This window comes from Electrona antarctica (assembly GCF_951216825.1).
Source record: "Electrona antarctica genome assembly, chromosome: 22".
NCBI classification, from domain to species: domain Eukaryota; kingdom Metazoa; phylum Chordata; class Actinopteri; order Myctophiformes; family Myctophidae; genus Electrona; species Electrona antarctica.
Window position 1 is genome coordinate 16,612,589 of NC_136805.1, and position 15,000 is coordinate 16,627,588.

General features: G+C 42.8%; 2 protein-coding genes across 2 annotated transcripts in view; one reads left to right on the forward strand and one right to left on the reverse strand.

Annotated features, from left to right (window-relative positions):
• LOC306915011 (neurotrypsin-like) overlaps positions 1-15,000 on the reverse strand; it is a gene marked incomplete at both ends in the record, with an annotated part of 42,906 nt that overhangs the window by 24,706 nt on the left and 3,200 nt on the right. Inside the window, one exon of the mRNA XM_079492257.1 lies at positions 10,646-10,688. Within this exon, the coding sequence (XP_079348383.1) occupies positions 10,646-10,688 (43 nt within the window). The remainder of the gene's footprint in view (positions 1-10,645; positions 10,689-15,000) is intronic.
• Positions 332-3,247, forward strand: LOC306915390 (E3 ubiquitin-protein ligase TRIM47-like). The gene is made up of 2 exons (XM_079492721.1): positions 332-385; positions 978-3,247. Exon 2 carries the CDS (start codon positions 980-982, stop codon positions 2,066-2,068), a length of 1,089 nt encoding a protein of 362 aa, XP_079348847.1. The 5' UTR covers positions 332-385; positions 978-979; the 3' UTR covers positions 2,069-3,247.

The following is a 15,000-nucleotide window of genomic DNA, read 5'->3' on the forward strand; positions in this document are numbered from 1 at the left end:
TTACTAAGGTGTCCTGTCACTTTGGATAGGGGACAGCACAGCACTAATGGGCCAAGTTGGACCAAACCAACTCCTGTCTAGAGGTAGGGAGGATTGCTTGTCGCCGAGGGACATTGGCGTCTAAAATGACGTTGGAAGAGGACTTGGGAGAACTAAGGACTTTGAGAAATAGAAGAGCTACAAGCTCATTGAAATATGAATGTGTATATAACTGCCTTTTGACCTAGACTATAACATGTTGTGGATCATGTTAACCCCTTTTAATTTGGTCCTGTGTTGTGGGAGGAGCCAGGGGGGTATATAGCTCTGGGAGATGGCAGTGTCAGTCAGTCTGGCCTGCTGTCTGATGCTGCCTGGAGTTGAGGAGAACGGTCTCGCTGAGGAGGTGATGTTTTGTTTATTATTTGTTACCATGGTTGAAAGGATCTAGATCTGTTGATTTATTATGATGTCTATATATATTATAATATATATATTATGTAGTATGTTATATATATATATATATATATATATATATATATATATATATTATGTTTTGCTTTACATTAGAAAGGCCTGATTTATAAATACTTATATTATATAATAATGGTTTATTTAAAATGATTTTGATTTGCATTATTGTATATAATATAAAGTACTTGATTTTGAATATACCTTATTTTCTATTTTCAGACATTTGGTCTCCTCTGTATTTTTGTCACTTCTTATGCACTTTGGAAAATAAAACTACTGTTAAAACTCTGCCCAACTGCGTTGCCTCGCCATTCCTGGTGTTCATATTACCCCGCCTGAGACAGGGCTGTGACAGTATCCCAGCCAGGAGGCTGGAACAAACTTTGTCGTTCCTGAGTAGGCAACTCGTCCTGGCGTATATCTGTGCTCAGAGGAATGCACATGTCTTGTTTATATACTGTAGCTGTTCATCCTGGACTGTGTTAATGTGCCCTGACAACAATGTTTTTTGTTGCATGTTACAGATATGGCTACTTCCAGCTCCCGCCTCCTTTGTGAAGATCCGTTCCTGTGTTCCATTTGTCTTGGTGTGTTTGAGGATCCAGTGTCTTCTACTCCATGTGGACACAACTTCTGTAAAGCCTGTATCACAGGCTACTGGGATACCAATTTTATCTATCAGTGCCCGCTCTGCAAGACAGCTTTTACGATTAGACCGGATCTCAGAGTCAATACCTTCATCTCAGAGTTCGCTGCCCAATTCACGAGGTCTGTCAGAGTGACAGACAGTAGCAGCCCAGTCCAAACACTTTCCAAATCAGGAGAGGTGGTCTGTGACGTCTGCATGGACCCCAAGCTCAACGCCGTCAAGTCCTGTCTGGAGTGTCAGACCTCTTACTGTGGAACTCATCTAGAGCCACATCAGAGGGTTAAAGGTCTGCAGAAACACACACTGATTGACCCTGTGGAGAACCTGGAGAACAGCATGTGTCAGAAACACAACAGGCTCCTGACGTTGTTCTGTAGAGCTGAGCAAGTCACTCTGTGTGACATCTGTGTTGGGACACACAGTCAGGACCACGAGGTCGTTCCTGTCCAGGAAGAGTGTCGAGAGAAGAGGTCTCAGCTGGGAAAGGTGGAGACTAAGGTGCAGTATATGATCCATGAGAGGCTGCAGAAGGTGCAAGAGTTCAAACAGGAGGTGGAGCAAAGCCAGGAAGACCGTGAAAATGAGATTGCAGGAATCGTGCAGGAATTCTCCGCTCTGATGTTTGCCATTGAAAAAAGCCAGGGTGAACTTATTGGTGTAGTTGATGAAAAGCAAAAAGTAGCAGAGAAATGGGCTCAAGACCACGTTCAAGATCTGGAGCAGGAAATCACTGAGCTACAGAGTCTGAGTAACCAGCTGAAGGAGCTGTTGGACACCAAGGACAACCTCCAACTCCTTCAGACCTTTCCATCCCAATCCATCCTCCTAAACACTAAGGACTGGTCTGCCACTATGGCCAGCAGCAAAATGGGAACTGAGTTTGATCGAGAATTATTAAGAAGAAGAATTTCTCAACTGCAAACTACAGTTAATCAGATGACTAAGGAAATCAAGATGCTGCTCTAAGGAGGATGCAACAGTATGCAGTGTTCTCGATCATTCAACAGCACACATCAGGCTTGTCTTGTCTGATGATGGTAAACAAGTGAGCTACAGTCCCACAATGCATGTGACAAACTTTGTCACAAGCAAAAAAGATTTTTCAACATTTGCAGTTTTGGGAACAACAGTCTTCTCTTCAGGGAAGTTCTACTTTGAGGTGTCCGTGGGAACGAAGATGGAATGGAGTATAGGAGTGGCCACTGAGTCTATTAACATGAGGGAGAGTCTTCCTCGGCATCCTGACAGTGGACTCTGGGCTTTAATGTTCCTCTTTGATCGATATGAAGCCTTTCATCTCCCTAAAGTCAACGTCATCTCGAGGAAGGTGGAGAAGGTTGGGGTGTTTGTGGATTATGAGGAAGGCTACGTCTCATTCTATGACGGGGAGGCCAGATGCCTCATTTATTCTTTCACTGGCTGCCACTTCACTGGGAGAATCTACCCATACTTAAATCACTGTGACAACGAATATGGTGCAAACCTAGCACCATTGGTCATCACGGCTGTCAGTCATACTGAGTGATTGGTGGGCGAATGAGGTAACAGGCCTCAACATCATCATGAATTACAATTATTTAATCTAAAACAGCTATTGCTCTTTAGGAATAATCTAGGAATAATTAATATTTCATAAATGCATAATTACTAGATTTTATTTGGGTTGTTCCATCCACAATTTTTGATCAAAGCTTGGATGGAAAAAAAGGCTGAAGAGGACACTAACCTAAATGTCTTCAGAAAACGTTATTTCTTTTGGGGAATAAATCAACGTTAGTTTAATCAATCTATAGCTTGTAGATAGAGTACCGTATGTTAATACAATAAAACTAATACATCTGCAGTGGTGAGGGTGAAAACAATGTTCTCAGATGAAACACTGCTAGTACAGATACAAATACAATATGAAATATCAATCAATGTCTAAATAATGTAAACGTGATCATTTTCATTATTAACTATTAGACTTACGTCCATTAAATTTGATCATTTGTTTATTTTCATATTCCTAAATGTTCTTTTTAATCAGATGTGTCTCATTCTAAGTACAGTCTGACCATTTAGCCAATCTGACTAGTCATTATGGTGTCACGGAATGTTTTACTGTATTTCTATCAAAATGTAAATAAACCATCTTAGATTTAAGATCTCAGATTTATGTATTTATTCTGGTTTATATCTTAACGTTTCCATGCTTCTCATGGTGTATCTCAGACACAAAGGCTGCTCATCATCATAAGCAGCCTTGAAGCAACCCTCACGCACGCACGTGCACACATGCGCGCGCCCACACACACACACACACACACACACACACCAAGCTGTTTGACTCCAGCCAGCACTCATCATCCTTAACACAACACTCTCCCCATTGCCACGACAACCTATTGTCATGGGAACGCAGTCTCCCATCAGCAACAATGAGTATTTGGCACGCACGCACGCACGCACGCACTGGTTCCAATCTGGAAGAAGAAAGTATAGCAGCCAAAGAACAGGAGGGAGAAAAGTGATGTCTAATCTTCTAGGTTCTGTCACACCATATTGTCGCTTGCCAAAATCTGCAAGCTCAACGCGTACATGCATCCGCAGCCTTGAAAACAGCAGATCTACAAGCTCACAACATGTCACAAAGACATGAGTTCAGAACGATGCACAAATGGCATGAGTGTTGCTCGAAATGCATCACATAATCACATTTAAGACCAGTGGTGGAAAAAGTACTCACATGTTTGACTTAGCCTAACTAAAAGTATCAATACTGCAATGTAGAAATACTCTGTTACAAGTAAAAGTCTGGAATTTAAAATGTACTTGCGTAAAAGTACAAAAGTACTTTTATCTAAATGTACATAATTGACATGATTTTGCAGAATGTCCCATTTCAGAAGTTTTCAAATGTATAAAATGTAGCCTATAAACATGATCTACGAGGTCACAATGCGTCGCATTGTGAGCTTGTAGATTGGCTATTTTCAAATGGCCAGGCAAAATGTAATAGAGGGTATGCGAATGCATAAAGTGAATGGCAGATCGAGTGGCAAATCTAGTGGCAAAGTGAGTGACAAAGTGAATTTAATGTTGTTTAAAGTCATTTAATGCAATCAAATAGGACATTTCTGTGTGGATGTACAGGCTGTAAATGCTAGAAAGTATTTTTTTCCCACTCAGTAGGCGCTCCCGCATAACTTCCAGGTATGATGATGATGTCACACGCATACCCTCTATAGGGTTGAAGTAGTTAAGTGGAAATACTCCAGTCAAGTAGAAATACCTCAAAATTGTACTTAAGTACAGTACTCGAGTAAATGTATTTAGTTACTTTACACCACAGTTTAAGACGAATAAACATGGAAATGCAATACGAACCCATAAATGGTAAATGGTGCATTTATATAGCGCCTTTATCCAAGGCACTTTACATAGATGTGTGCATTACATTCACCCATTCACACACACATTCATACACCGATGGCGGCGGAAACCATGCAAGGCACCAACCTGCAAATCGGGAGCAATTAGGGGTTCAGTGTCTTAAACCCAATGGTCAGTACAGAGTGTACACACTCAGAGCTGTGCCAACACATCACTGCTTTGCCAGCTGTGGGATATAATCCGTTGTAGCCTAATCTGCGACTTTAGCTCTCGGTTTGCACTTAAACTTTTGGGACACGACCGACAGGGTAGTCGCAGATAAAAAAATATATATCAACTGGTGTCTTACATTTCTGCAACCACAGTAATCCACTTGTGAGTTCGTGCTTACTTGCTTGCTCATTATTGAATAAAGAATCACTTAAAATTGGCCCACCAATATGAGCGGCAACCTTGGACAACATGAGTAATATGTTAGTATGCTGATGCACCCTGCAGCTAGGGCCGGATTATGAACACAAAAGGCCCTGTATACACCTAACCAAAGACCCCTCACAATTAGGCTATCACACGGGTCATACCAAAGACTGTAAAAATGGGACCCAATGCCTCCCTGCTTGGCACTCAGAATCAATGGGTTGGATTGGGGGTCAAATCAACTAATGATTCCCGAGCGCGGCGCACGCTGCGGCTCACCGTTCCAAGAGATGGGTCAAATGCGGAGAACAAATTTCACTGCGGTAACGTGTGTGACTAATCGTACGACTTTGACTTTTACACTAAAGTACAGAAAGAGTAACTTAATCAAATGGCAGGTGTGGAGAATTCAGCAGGTGTGGGGAATTTGCCAAATCAAGCAAAGGCCGTTGCCATGCATGCATGGCAATCAATTGCCTCATTTAGGCCACGGGCAGAGGCTCTTCTGGTGGTTCTGGAGAACCGCCTATCCAACCGACTCGACACCGGGCACTGCACTCCCTCGGGTCGTCTGCAACGTGTCCTTCGAAAGCCTAAACGGGTTGTGAGTGGTTGTGAGTGGCCTCTAGCCACTTTGACTGGCAGTCGGGGCAAATAACGCTCTCGCCAGAACATGATTTACTATTCTGTCCATGCCGGGTCATAACTTGAACGGCCCTGAGTCGGCGACGCAAACTTCACAACGTTCGACACGGTAACTTGCTTTAGCGCACTCAGTGGTGTCTCACGTGGCTCTGGTTCCCTTAAGACAGCGGGCCTCCTTCGCGGTCTAGTCCATAGAGATATATATTTAGAGCGAAAGGCACTTCTGCGTTGGCCACAGAAGCGGGGTGTGGTTATAAGAACAACCCGTGTAGGATTTAGAATGTTGCGTCTGCAACGCGTGTGTCGAATTTGAAGTCGGCGGGTCGAACGGTTCTCGAGATACGCGGATTACAGACGTACATACATACTCATACAGAGATTTGGTGCATTCATTGTAAAACTAGACCAGTGCCCGCCAGGCACCGGCCTACTTGGGAACGATGCAAGCTCAACACGTACATGCATCCGCAGCGTTGAAAAGAGCAGATCTACAAGCTCACAAGTTCACAACATGTCACAACGTGAGTTCAGAACGATGCACAAACAGCACAATAAATATCATAAAGCCTCAATAAAGTTTAAGCCATTTTTTATGGACTTCCAGAGAACCTTTAGTGTTGTTATGTGATTGGCCAAAGACTGGGGCGCTCTTATCATCATACATCATACATCACATTCCGTGCTCAGCCAATCAAAATCATCACAAACGTTATTCCGGCCAATCACTTTTGGCGTATTCCGTCTTCACTTTTCAGCCTTCACTTTTATCTTCAATATGTACATTGCTCAGCCAATCAAATCATCGCCATTGGGTGATCAGCCAATCACAAGGTAATGTTTGTGTTCATACATACACTCAAAGCTGGGCATAGGAGGGGCTAGCGCCCCCCAACAATACTACATGGGTAAATTGAATCACTAAAATATACAGTACATCTCACGTTTTATCATCACAAAGCTGCAATACAAAAATATGAATAATATGAATACTGCTCTTAAAGCAGTAAAAGCACTCAGATATTAAATTGTGTAATTGGGTCACTCATGCTGCTTATAGAACTGCTGTGAAATGTTTTAAATTGTCTTTCTAGATTTTCTTTAGAATCAGATCATGGCTCACGCTGTAAGTCTACAGTCTGACCATTGGGTTTTAGCTAATCTGGCATTAGTTATGTATGTGTTATTTCTGTGTTATTCTGCTTCTGGGAAACTGACTCCAATGCAAAGTGAACAAGGGGGTTATAGACAATCTTGGCTCGCTCTGCTCTCTTTGTTTGTGAGTGGCATCGCGGAAGTGGTCGGCGGGCTAACAAACTATTTCCAGCCGGATAATCATGATACGGAGCTAGAATTACGATGTCTTGACTCACCAAAGGTAACTGTAAACATCGGCAGCGACCATAACTTCTTAATAATGTTAATCATGGCAATAAAGCTGTTAATATAGGCCTAGAATCAAGCCATCCAGGATCCTGGTTAAAATAATTGATATAAATATTTTTGTAAATCTCGATGGGAAAAATGAATGGCCGATTTTTCTGTGAAACCAAACCACGCGCCTCTGCTATGCCCTATAGGTCTACTCGCCATAAGCAGCAATGAAGCCACACACATCAAGCTGTTTGACTCCAGCCAGCACTCATGATCAGACACACAACACTCTCCTCCTCATTGCCACGACAACCACACTCTGCCTATTGCCATGGGAACGCACAGTCTCCCTGCTCCCATAATCCATTTCTCAGCCAACAATGAGTATTTGACACGGTTCACACACGGAGACAAGCTGGGTGGGGGGTGGGCGTGCGTGTGTGGCTGGCTGGTAGCCTCTTCTGCACTTCTGACTGTACTCCACACGCAATACACGCGCGTGCACATGCGCACGCAGTTGCACACATCTCACGCTCACTTCAAGGCGTGTTAGCCCATTTAGGCCTGGCGTCGAAATAAGAAAAACGTTCGCTCTGAAAGAATATATATTCAAAGATTTGTGCCACATTTTTACGATTTAAAAAAAATAGCAGACCTACAAGCTCGTAGCGCGCCACTCTGTGGCACGCTATGAACTTGTAGATCTGCTATTTTTCAATAGCTAAAGTATAACATAATGCTTAGTTAAAACACCAAAAGGGGATCCCGTCCAGAATGGGTTAAATGTTGTGCTAGATGTGCTAATATGCGAGTGTAGAGTCACTCATTTTACTACGAAAGAAATAAATGGAATGTGACAATATTACGCTTCTGTAAATATGTGTGTAATCTCATTTTGATCGTGTCTAGGGAATAGATGAGGGATGAAACTAATCATAGCCAAAGCGAGCTCTTGTTTAATTAACCCACACATCCCTAATTTGGGCCAAAAATAAATGAATTACATTTCAGTAAATAGCTAAAATAACGGATCTACAAGCCCAAAAATACGTCACAGTGTGAGCTTGCAGATGGGCGGCAGCGCTTCGCGTTTTCGTCTGCTATGCGTACGACGAATTACAGTAGGCTATAAGAGATTCATTTCCGAAGCCATTAATGAATGCGTGTTTATCAGCTGATGGCGCTCAGACTCATTTTACAGTAAACATGGCTTCAGGTGCTCTTCACCTGATCAGACATATTGCTTAATTATTGATCAGTGGCAGCTTTGTAATCGTAGGTCAGCAGCACGTTCGTTGTTGTAGGGCAGAAAAATCCTCATCATCTCGTATCAATATTTCAACTTTGTATGTTTTTTTCTTAAATTGATGCCCTGGCCTGCTGCATGAACGTATTGAAAATAGCAGATCTACAAGCTCACAACACGTCACGATGCAACGTGCTGTGCTTTTAGATCAGCTATTTTCACAATTTTAAAATGCTTTACTTTTTTTTTAAAGGAATGGTTTGGGGCACCAAACCACCCGGCAGCGATGATTTGCTGCCGGGTGTATGTCTTCCCCTGTCTGTGTGTGCGTACGTGCGTCCGTGTGTGTGTGTGTGTGTGTGTGTGTGTGTGTGTGTGTGTGTGTGTGTGTGTGTGTGTGTGTGTGTGTGTGTGTGTGTGTGTGTGTGTGTGTGTGTGTGTGTGTGTGTGTGTGTGTGTGTGTGTGTGTGTGTGTGCGTGCGTCCGTGTGTGTGTGTGCGTGCGTGTGCGTGTTTCTTTTTTCTCCAGAAATAAGAGGGAAAATGATGAGCTGGCTCCTCCTGCTCAGCCCAACCCCCCATCATCATCATGGCCACCCGACTGGGGGACGGAAAGGGGAAATAGAGGGAATGAGAGAGAGAGAGAGAGAGAGGGGTGAACGGGGGGATGATGGGGATTGGGACAGGAGGAGGTGATGAAGGGAATGAGGAGAGGTGACTGTGTGGAGTGGATTGATGGGTGTACAGTATGTGAAATGATTGAATAGAGGGATATCTACCAGAATGAAGTCGGAGCCGGGGGGATGAAGCAGAGGATGAGACACTGTACAAGGAGGCTGGAAGGAGAGAGTGCGTGATAGAGGTGAAGAGGAGGATGGTGTTAGGCCCGACTGTATATCCGTATTATTTGACCTTTTTGACGACATAATTATGTGTCGACATAGTTTTGAATCACTTTCAAACTGGTATCCCTATTCTGGGCATAGGCTAAAGTTCCCCGATCTACAGTACAAGCTCACAGCGCGTGGTGACACATTGAGTTTGTAGATCAACTATTTTTGATAAAATGTTAATAGGGCTTAAAGGTATAGGGTGAGTGATATTTTTTTGAGTGGTGTAAACCACTCCTACAACTGGCTTTGTTAGTCTGTCTGTCTGTGCTCAAAAAATGAGCATGGTTGCTACGGTCACCCAGTTCACCCGGGTGTGATTTCATTACGTCAGACATTACGTCAGACCACAGCTGATCAGGCTATATAAGACCTTACACCACTCAGTTCACACGGGTGTGATTTTTAGTTCAAGCTTTCTGTTTTTTGTTATAGCTCTATATAGTGATAGTAATCATTGCTGTAGAGTGTTTGTTCAGTAACATGGATCTCCCCATCTCTCCAGCTCTTTAATAAACAGAAAGGTGCATTTTCCGGTGTGTTGCCAATTTCATCCAATCAGGAGAGTTTTAAATTGTTAAAACTATCTCCGCTCATTTCTTTGTGTCATCACTTTCAATGTATTTTGTTCATCCTGTATCCTGTATGAGTTCTCTCTTCTGATTGGATGAAATTGGTATCCCAAACGCACCAAATGCACTTTTCTGTTTACTACAGAGCTGGAGAGACAGGTTGCTGAACAAACACTCTAGACTAGAGCAATGAGTTTAAATCGTGATTAAATCACAATTTGAATCGTGATGCAAACAGCAGAGGGTGCGTGCGAAAAAGAGATAATACAGGATCCTTGTAAGAGAATTGACAAGAAGAAAACTAAAAGAGACAGAAAATACTGGCTTTGTAAGTATGGCTTTGAAATAATAATGAAAAATGTTTTTGTCTTTGTCTGGAAGATACATTTGTGTTAAAAAAAAACATGGTCAGGTTTACCATACCTTTTCAAGCGGTTCAATAAAATAGAATTGCCTTTTTATTTAAACTAGAGCGGTGCCCGTAGAGCCTCTATAGCGGTGCCCGTTGGGCACTGGCCTACTTGGAACGATGCAAGTTGGAAATGCATGCCCCTCCCAGATATTATGTCAGTGTCCCTTTTATGCCCATATATGGAGTTCTTTGTCAGGCATGCCCAAATATGGAGTCTACATATGCAGACGTCAGAATGATGTCAGAACAGGCCAGCTCCATATATGGACAATGGGCAGGGGCCCGATCCAGAGCCCGGGCAGAGGCCTTTTTGGGGCGGTTCTAGACAACCGTGGGTCCGACCGACTCGACACCGGGCACTGCACCCCCTGCTGTGGCGTGTCGAATTTGAAGCCGGTGGGGTTACGAGTTACGTGGATTACACACACACACAGACGTACATACAGACAGATACTTGGGTGTATTTATAGATAGATAGATAGATAGATAGATAGATAGATAGATAGATAGATAGATAGATAGATAGATAGATAGATAGATAGATAGATAGATAGATAGATAATATCAGTCAAAGCATCCAGACGTCTGGCAATGGCATCACCATCTTGCCACCTACCTGAGCCCTGCACCTCGTTTAAGTAGCCATCATCAGCCACCGCCTGCAGAAACAGAGGAGAGAGAGAGAGAGAGAGAGAGAGAGAGAGAGAGAGAGAGAGAGAGAGAGAGGGAGGTCAGAATGCAAATTCAGAACCGTGTTCACAGTCGATCACACGAAATATGAAAACTGACTTTGTGCTTTTTCACAAAATGCAGCCGGCTGCAGTTCTGTTACACAAAGGATAGAATGGTTTGTGACAGACTGCTCAACACGGCCTTGCAGTATTGTGCAGACTCTCAGGCTGCCAAAATAAAGTCTTGCGTCAGACGACATCTTTCACTTCATCCGAGCAGATTCTATATCTATTAGAGCAGTGGTTCTCCAACTTTCTTTACCAGTGTACCCTCGCTACAGAGTATTGGCCATCACCAGCACAAAACATTCCTGATACCGACACATTTTTTTGCATTTCTGTCTTAGCTTTTTCTTTTTCCTTTTCACGGGTGCTCCCATTTTGTCCTTGTTTTCAGTTGTACATACATAAGTGGCTGTACGTTGAAACCACTTATCCATTCTTTTTTTTCTTTCGACTTCCATTCAAAACTCACTCGGGCCTTGTCAAAAATGGATACAGCGAGCAAGTTGTCAACTTCATGTATAACAGCAATAGGTTGCATTAAAAGATTTTTCATACATATATATGATACTTTCCAGTTTTAACCAATTTCACGAACATGGAATATATTGTTCATAATAAATACCAAACAAAAAAGACCCCTAGGAGTACCCCAAAATACCCATAGTGTTAAGTAGTACACCATTTGAGAAAACTGCATTAGAGCGTTCAGGTCCCTGTTGATCTCACATTTGGTTAAGCACAGAGTATACGAAGTAACATAAAATGATATATGCATCACAATTCATATCCTTAACCACTTAAACCCTTTATACTTCCCTGTTTTTGCCGAATGTTTCTAATTTTGCCAAAATGTTTGACTACTACGACATGCCCGGAATGCAGTTTTTGGTAACAGTAATAGACACATTTTGAGCAAATTTTTGAGCCCCTTACATAATCTACACTAGTCTATATTATACACATTAAAGTGGAATACCGCTTAATTTATGAATGAATGTCTGTTATTCCTGGCACATCATCAAGCAACCAACCCTCCGCCAAAGTCAGAACCCAGATAACCGAGACTCGATCTTTGCAGCTAGCATCATCGAAACGTAAAAATACGAGCAGTATTCCATTTCAGCCCCATTTGTGAACGTATCTGCTAATGTGTGGATCAATAATAATAGACTTCAGAGACAGGGGAATTACCACGGCGGGAACAGAGAGGAGAGACTCCACATGAAATGTGACTGAATGCTTTGTACAGAAAAAAAGGAAAAAGACATGGATGCACGCTAACATTAGATGAGAAGCCTTTCTGATGATAATAGAAGACAGAAATGCAGTGGATCACACGTTTTCCAAAAATCAGGTCAGATCTTTACACAGCAGGATACCTGGTGGAGGAGGAGAGGACACATTCACACGCACAGGCACAGGCACACGCAGTCACGCACATGTGCATGCATGCACGGCTTGCACGCACAAACACACACACACACACACACACACACACACACACACACACAAAGCTAGTGTGTAGATGGAACAGGCCTATTGAAAGAGGACTGAAAGGCTGTACAGGATGTACTGTATGTTTTTCACCTTCAGTCTCTTGTCTCTGTTCTCTCTCTGTCTCTGTTCTCTCTCTCCCTCTCTCTATAGTCCATCTCTCTCTTTTCAGTCAGCTCTCAAACATCCATCTACATACCGTATAGTGATAATACACACTCTTCCCAGAAGGCACTGCCCAGCCTAATTATATTAGACCCACGAACAAGAGACCTGTGGTACCCAACATGAGTGTTGAAATCTCCACTCGCATCAAATCACACGGCTTGGTTAGTACACTAATCGGATGTGACGCTCTCCCCACCTGCGACCAGTAGTACACAGCTGCACGCGCACACACACGCACGCACACACACACACACACACACACACACACACACACACACCCACACACACACACACACACACACACACACACGCACACGCACGTAGAACAGAGATGGAGAAGTGAGGATGAGAGAGAGAGAGACCAGGGCCTAATTTTAACTTTTTGTCTTACAACCGCGTTGAGCGCTCAACCATTAATGAGCCTTAACAGAATTACTTTTCCACTTCATTTGGTTGGTCAGAGGAAAACTGTAGCACTGCGGAAGTGTTTTTAACCGTTTACTCCCCAGAGAGACCCAAGCCTTTTCATTTAAGCAAAGATAGCAGATCCATTCAAGCTTATAGATGGACTATTTCCATGATTAATGCTCCTTATAGGGGTAGATATTTCTTGTGTTCACATATCAAAATGCTGTAAAATATATATACCCATATATACAAATAATTTGGATGAATTCTACATTATTATATTTTCTTTCCCCTTCAAAAATGTTGAAAATGACACGAAACCCTGAATTGGAATTGATTTGAATATTTTACTCAGATCACAGGATGATACTATACTGTACTGACTATACTGACTTTTAGGTATGTTGACTTGAATATCGTCTCTGTTGGACAGAAACCTTGTATCTTTCTCCATATTTCAATGCCCTACTATTAAGAGTGTTGCACAAAGTGTTGCACAAAATAGCCGATCTGCAACCTCAAAGAAGATCGGCTATTTTCACTATTTTAAATACTAGACCGGTGCCCGGCTGTAGAGCACCGAGTCAGTAACGATGGAAGTTGGAGATCCATGACCCACCCGGCTATGCAATACCCGTTGTATCCTTGTCAGAGTACCCGTTCCACCCATATGTCTGTGTCCCTTTATTCCTATATATGGAGTTCTGTGTCAGGCATGCCCAAATATGGAGTGTTGTGATGTCAGAACAGGCCAGCTCCATATATGGAGCCTGGGCAGGGGCCCTGTCCAGGCAGAGGACTTTTGTGGTGGTTCTAGACAACCGTGGGTCCGACCGACTCGACACCGGGCACTGCACTCCCTGTGGTGGTGTGGGTGATGTGTCGAATTTGAAAACGGTGGGACAAAAGGAGTTACGTGGATTACATATGTACGTACAGAGACTTGGTGCATTTATAATAACATAGATATTTTAAAAATAATAACGTTTTGGTTTTAGAAGGTTTCCACATGACAGCGTCGGCAATCGACATTATGTAACGTTTTGGTGGGGATCCTGCAGGAAGAATTGCTGCTATTCAGTATTTTAGCTGTGACGTCAGCGCCCCCTCCTGAGATACTTCCGGGTCCTACTTTTGTGTCGCTTTTGTGTCCCCATAGAGTTATACTGTGACGCTCCGTCGGACTAAATCTGAGACGAAAACAACCACGAAAGTCACATTTTACCGCTTTCCTCGCAACAACAAAGCTGCTGCTCTCCCAAATCTGGCTGTGACAGGCCGTCTGCCCCACACGGAATACTATCGCCATTTTATTTCATTGTGTCAACTAAATCCTCATTAATGCAAACTAGATTCAACATACTCAAGCCTGCAAACATTCTAAATATGCCCCCGAAATATTTTACTGAGCAAATGGACTGTTACCACCTTCAATAATAATGATAATAATAGTCTTTATTGTCTCCACATCATGTATTTTTTTTGTCATGGACACTTTGTCATGGACGTAACGTAGCACTACAAAATGACGTCGGACTTAAATACTGAATAGTAACAGGCATCCAAACGAACAAATCATCTGTTTATTTGTCGTTATAAAGTGTTGGGAGGGAAACACATCATTATCCCACACACCTGAATTCATTCACACCTCTTTCAAGTCACTTTCAGACGCCCTCTAGGCTTTGTCATGTTTGTCCCAGGGTTTTACCTTGATAAAAAATAGGCCTTTTCTGGTTCAAAGGAAGCTGAATTTTAAAAGGAGGAAGAACGGTTCTACAACTAGAGCACTAGGGTTCTCAACGTTCGGTCCAGGGACCTCCAGGGGGCAGAAATGGACCCTTAACAGATCTGTGACTACGAGACAGTGGACAACATTTACCCAAATTGACCTGTTTCATTTGCACACCATAAAAGTTAAACCATATAGACCTGAGGCCTATTCAAAAAACGTTTTCTGAACAACTTCAAATATCACACTGTCGGGTGGAAACCATGTCCAAAACTGTTACTTTTCAGGATCCAAATTCAAAAATAGCAAAAGTAGCAGCTCTACAAGCTTGAAATGTGTCGCTTCGCAATGTGTCGCTTGCGACTTGCTATCAGGCTGGCAATGCAGCCTAGGGTGACCGGACCGCCACGCCTGCAGCCCGGGCCAACGTAT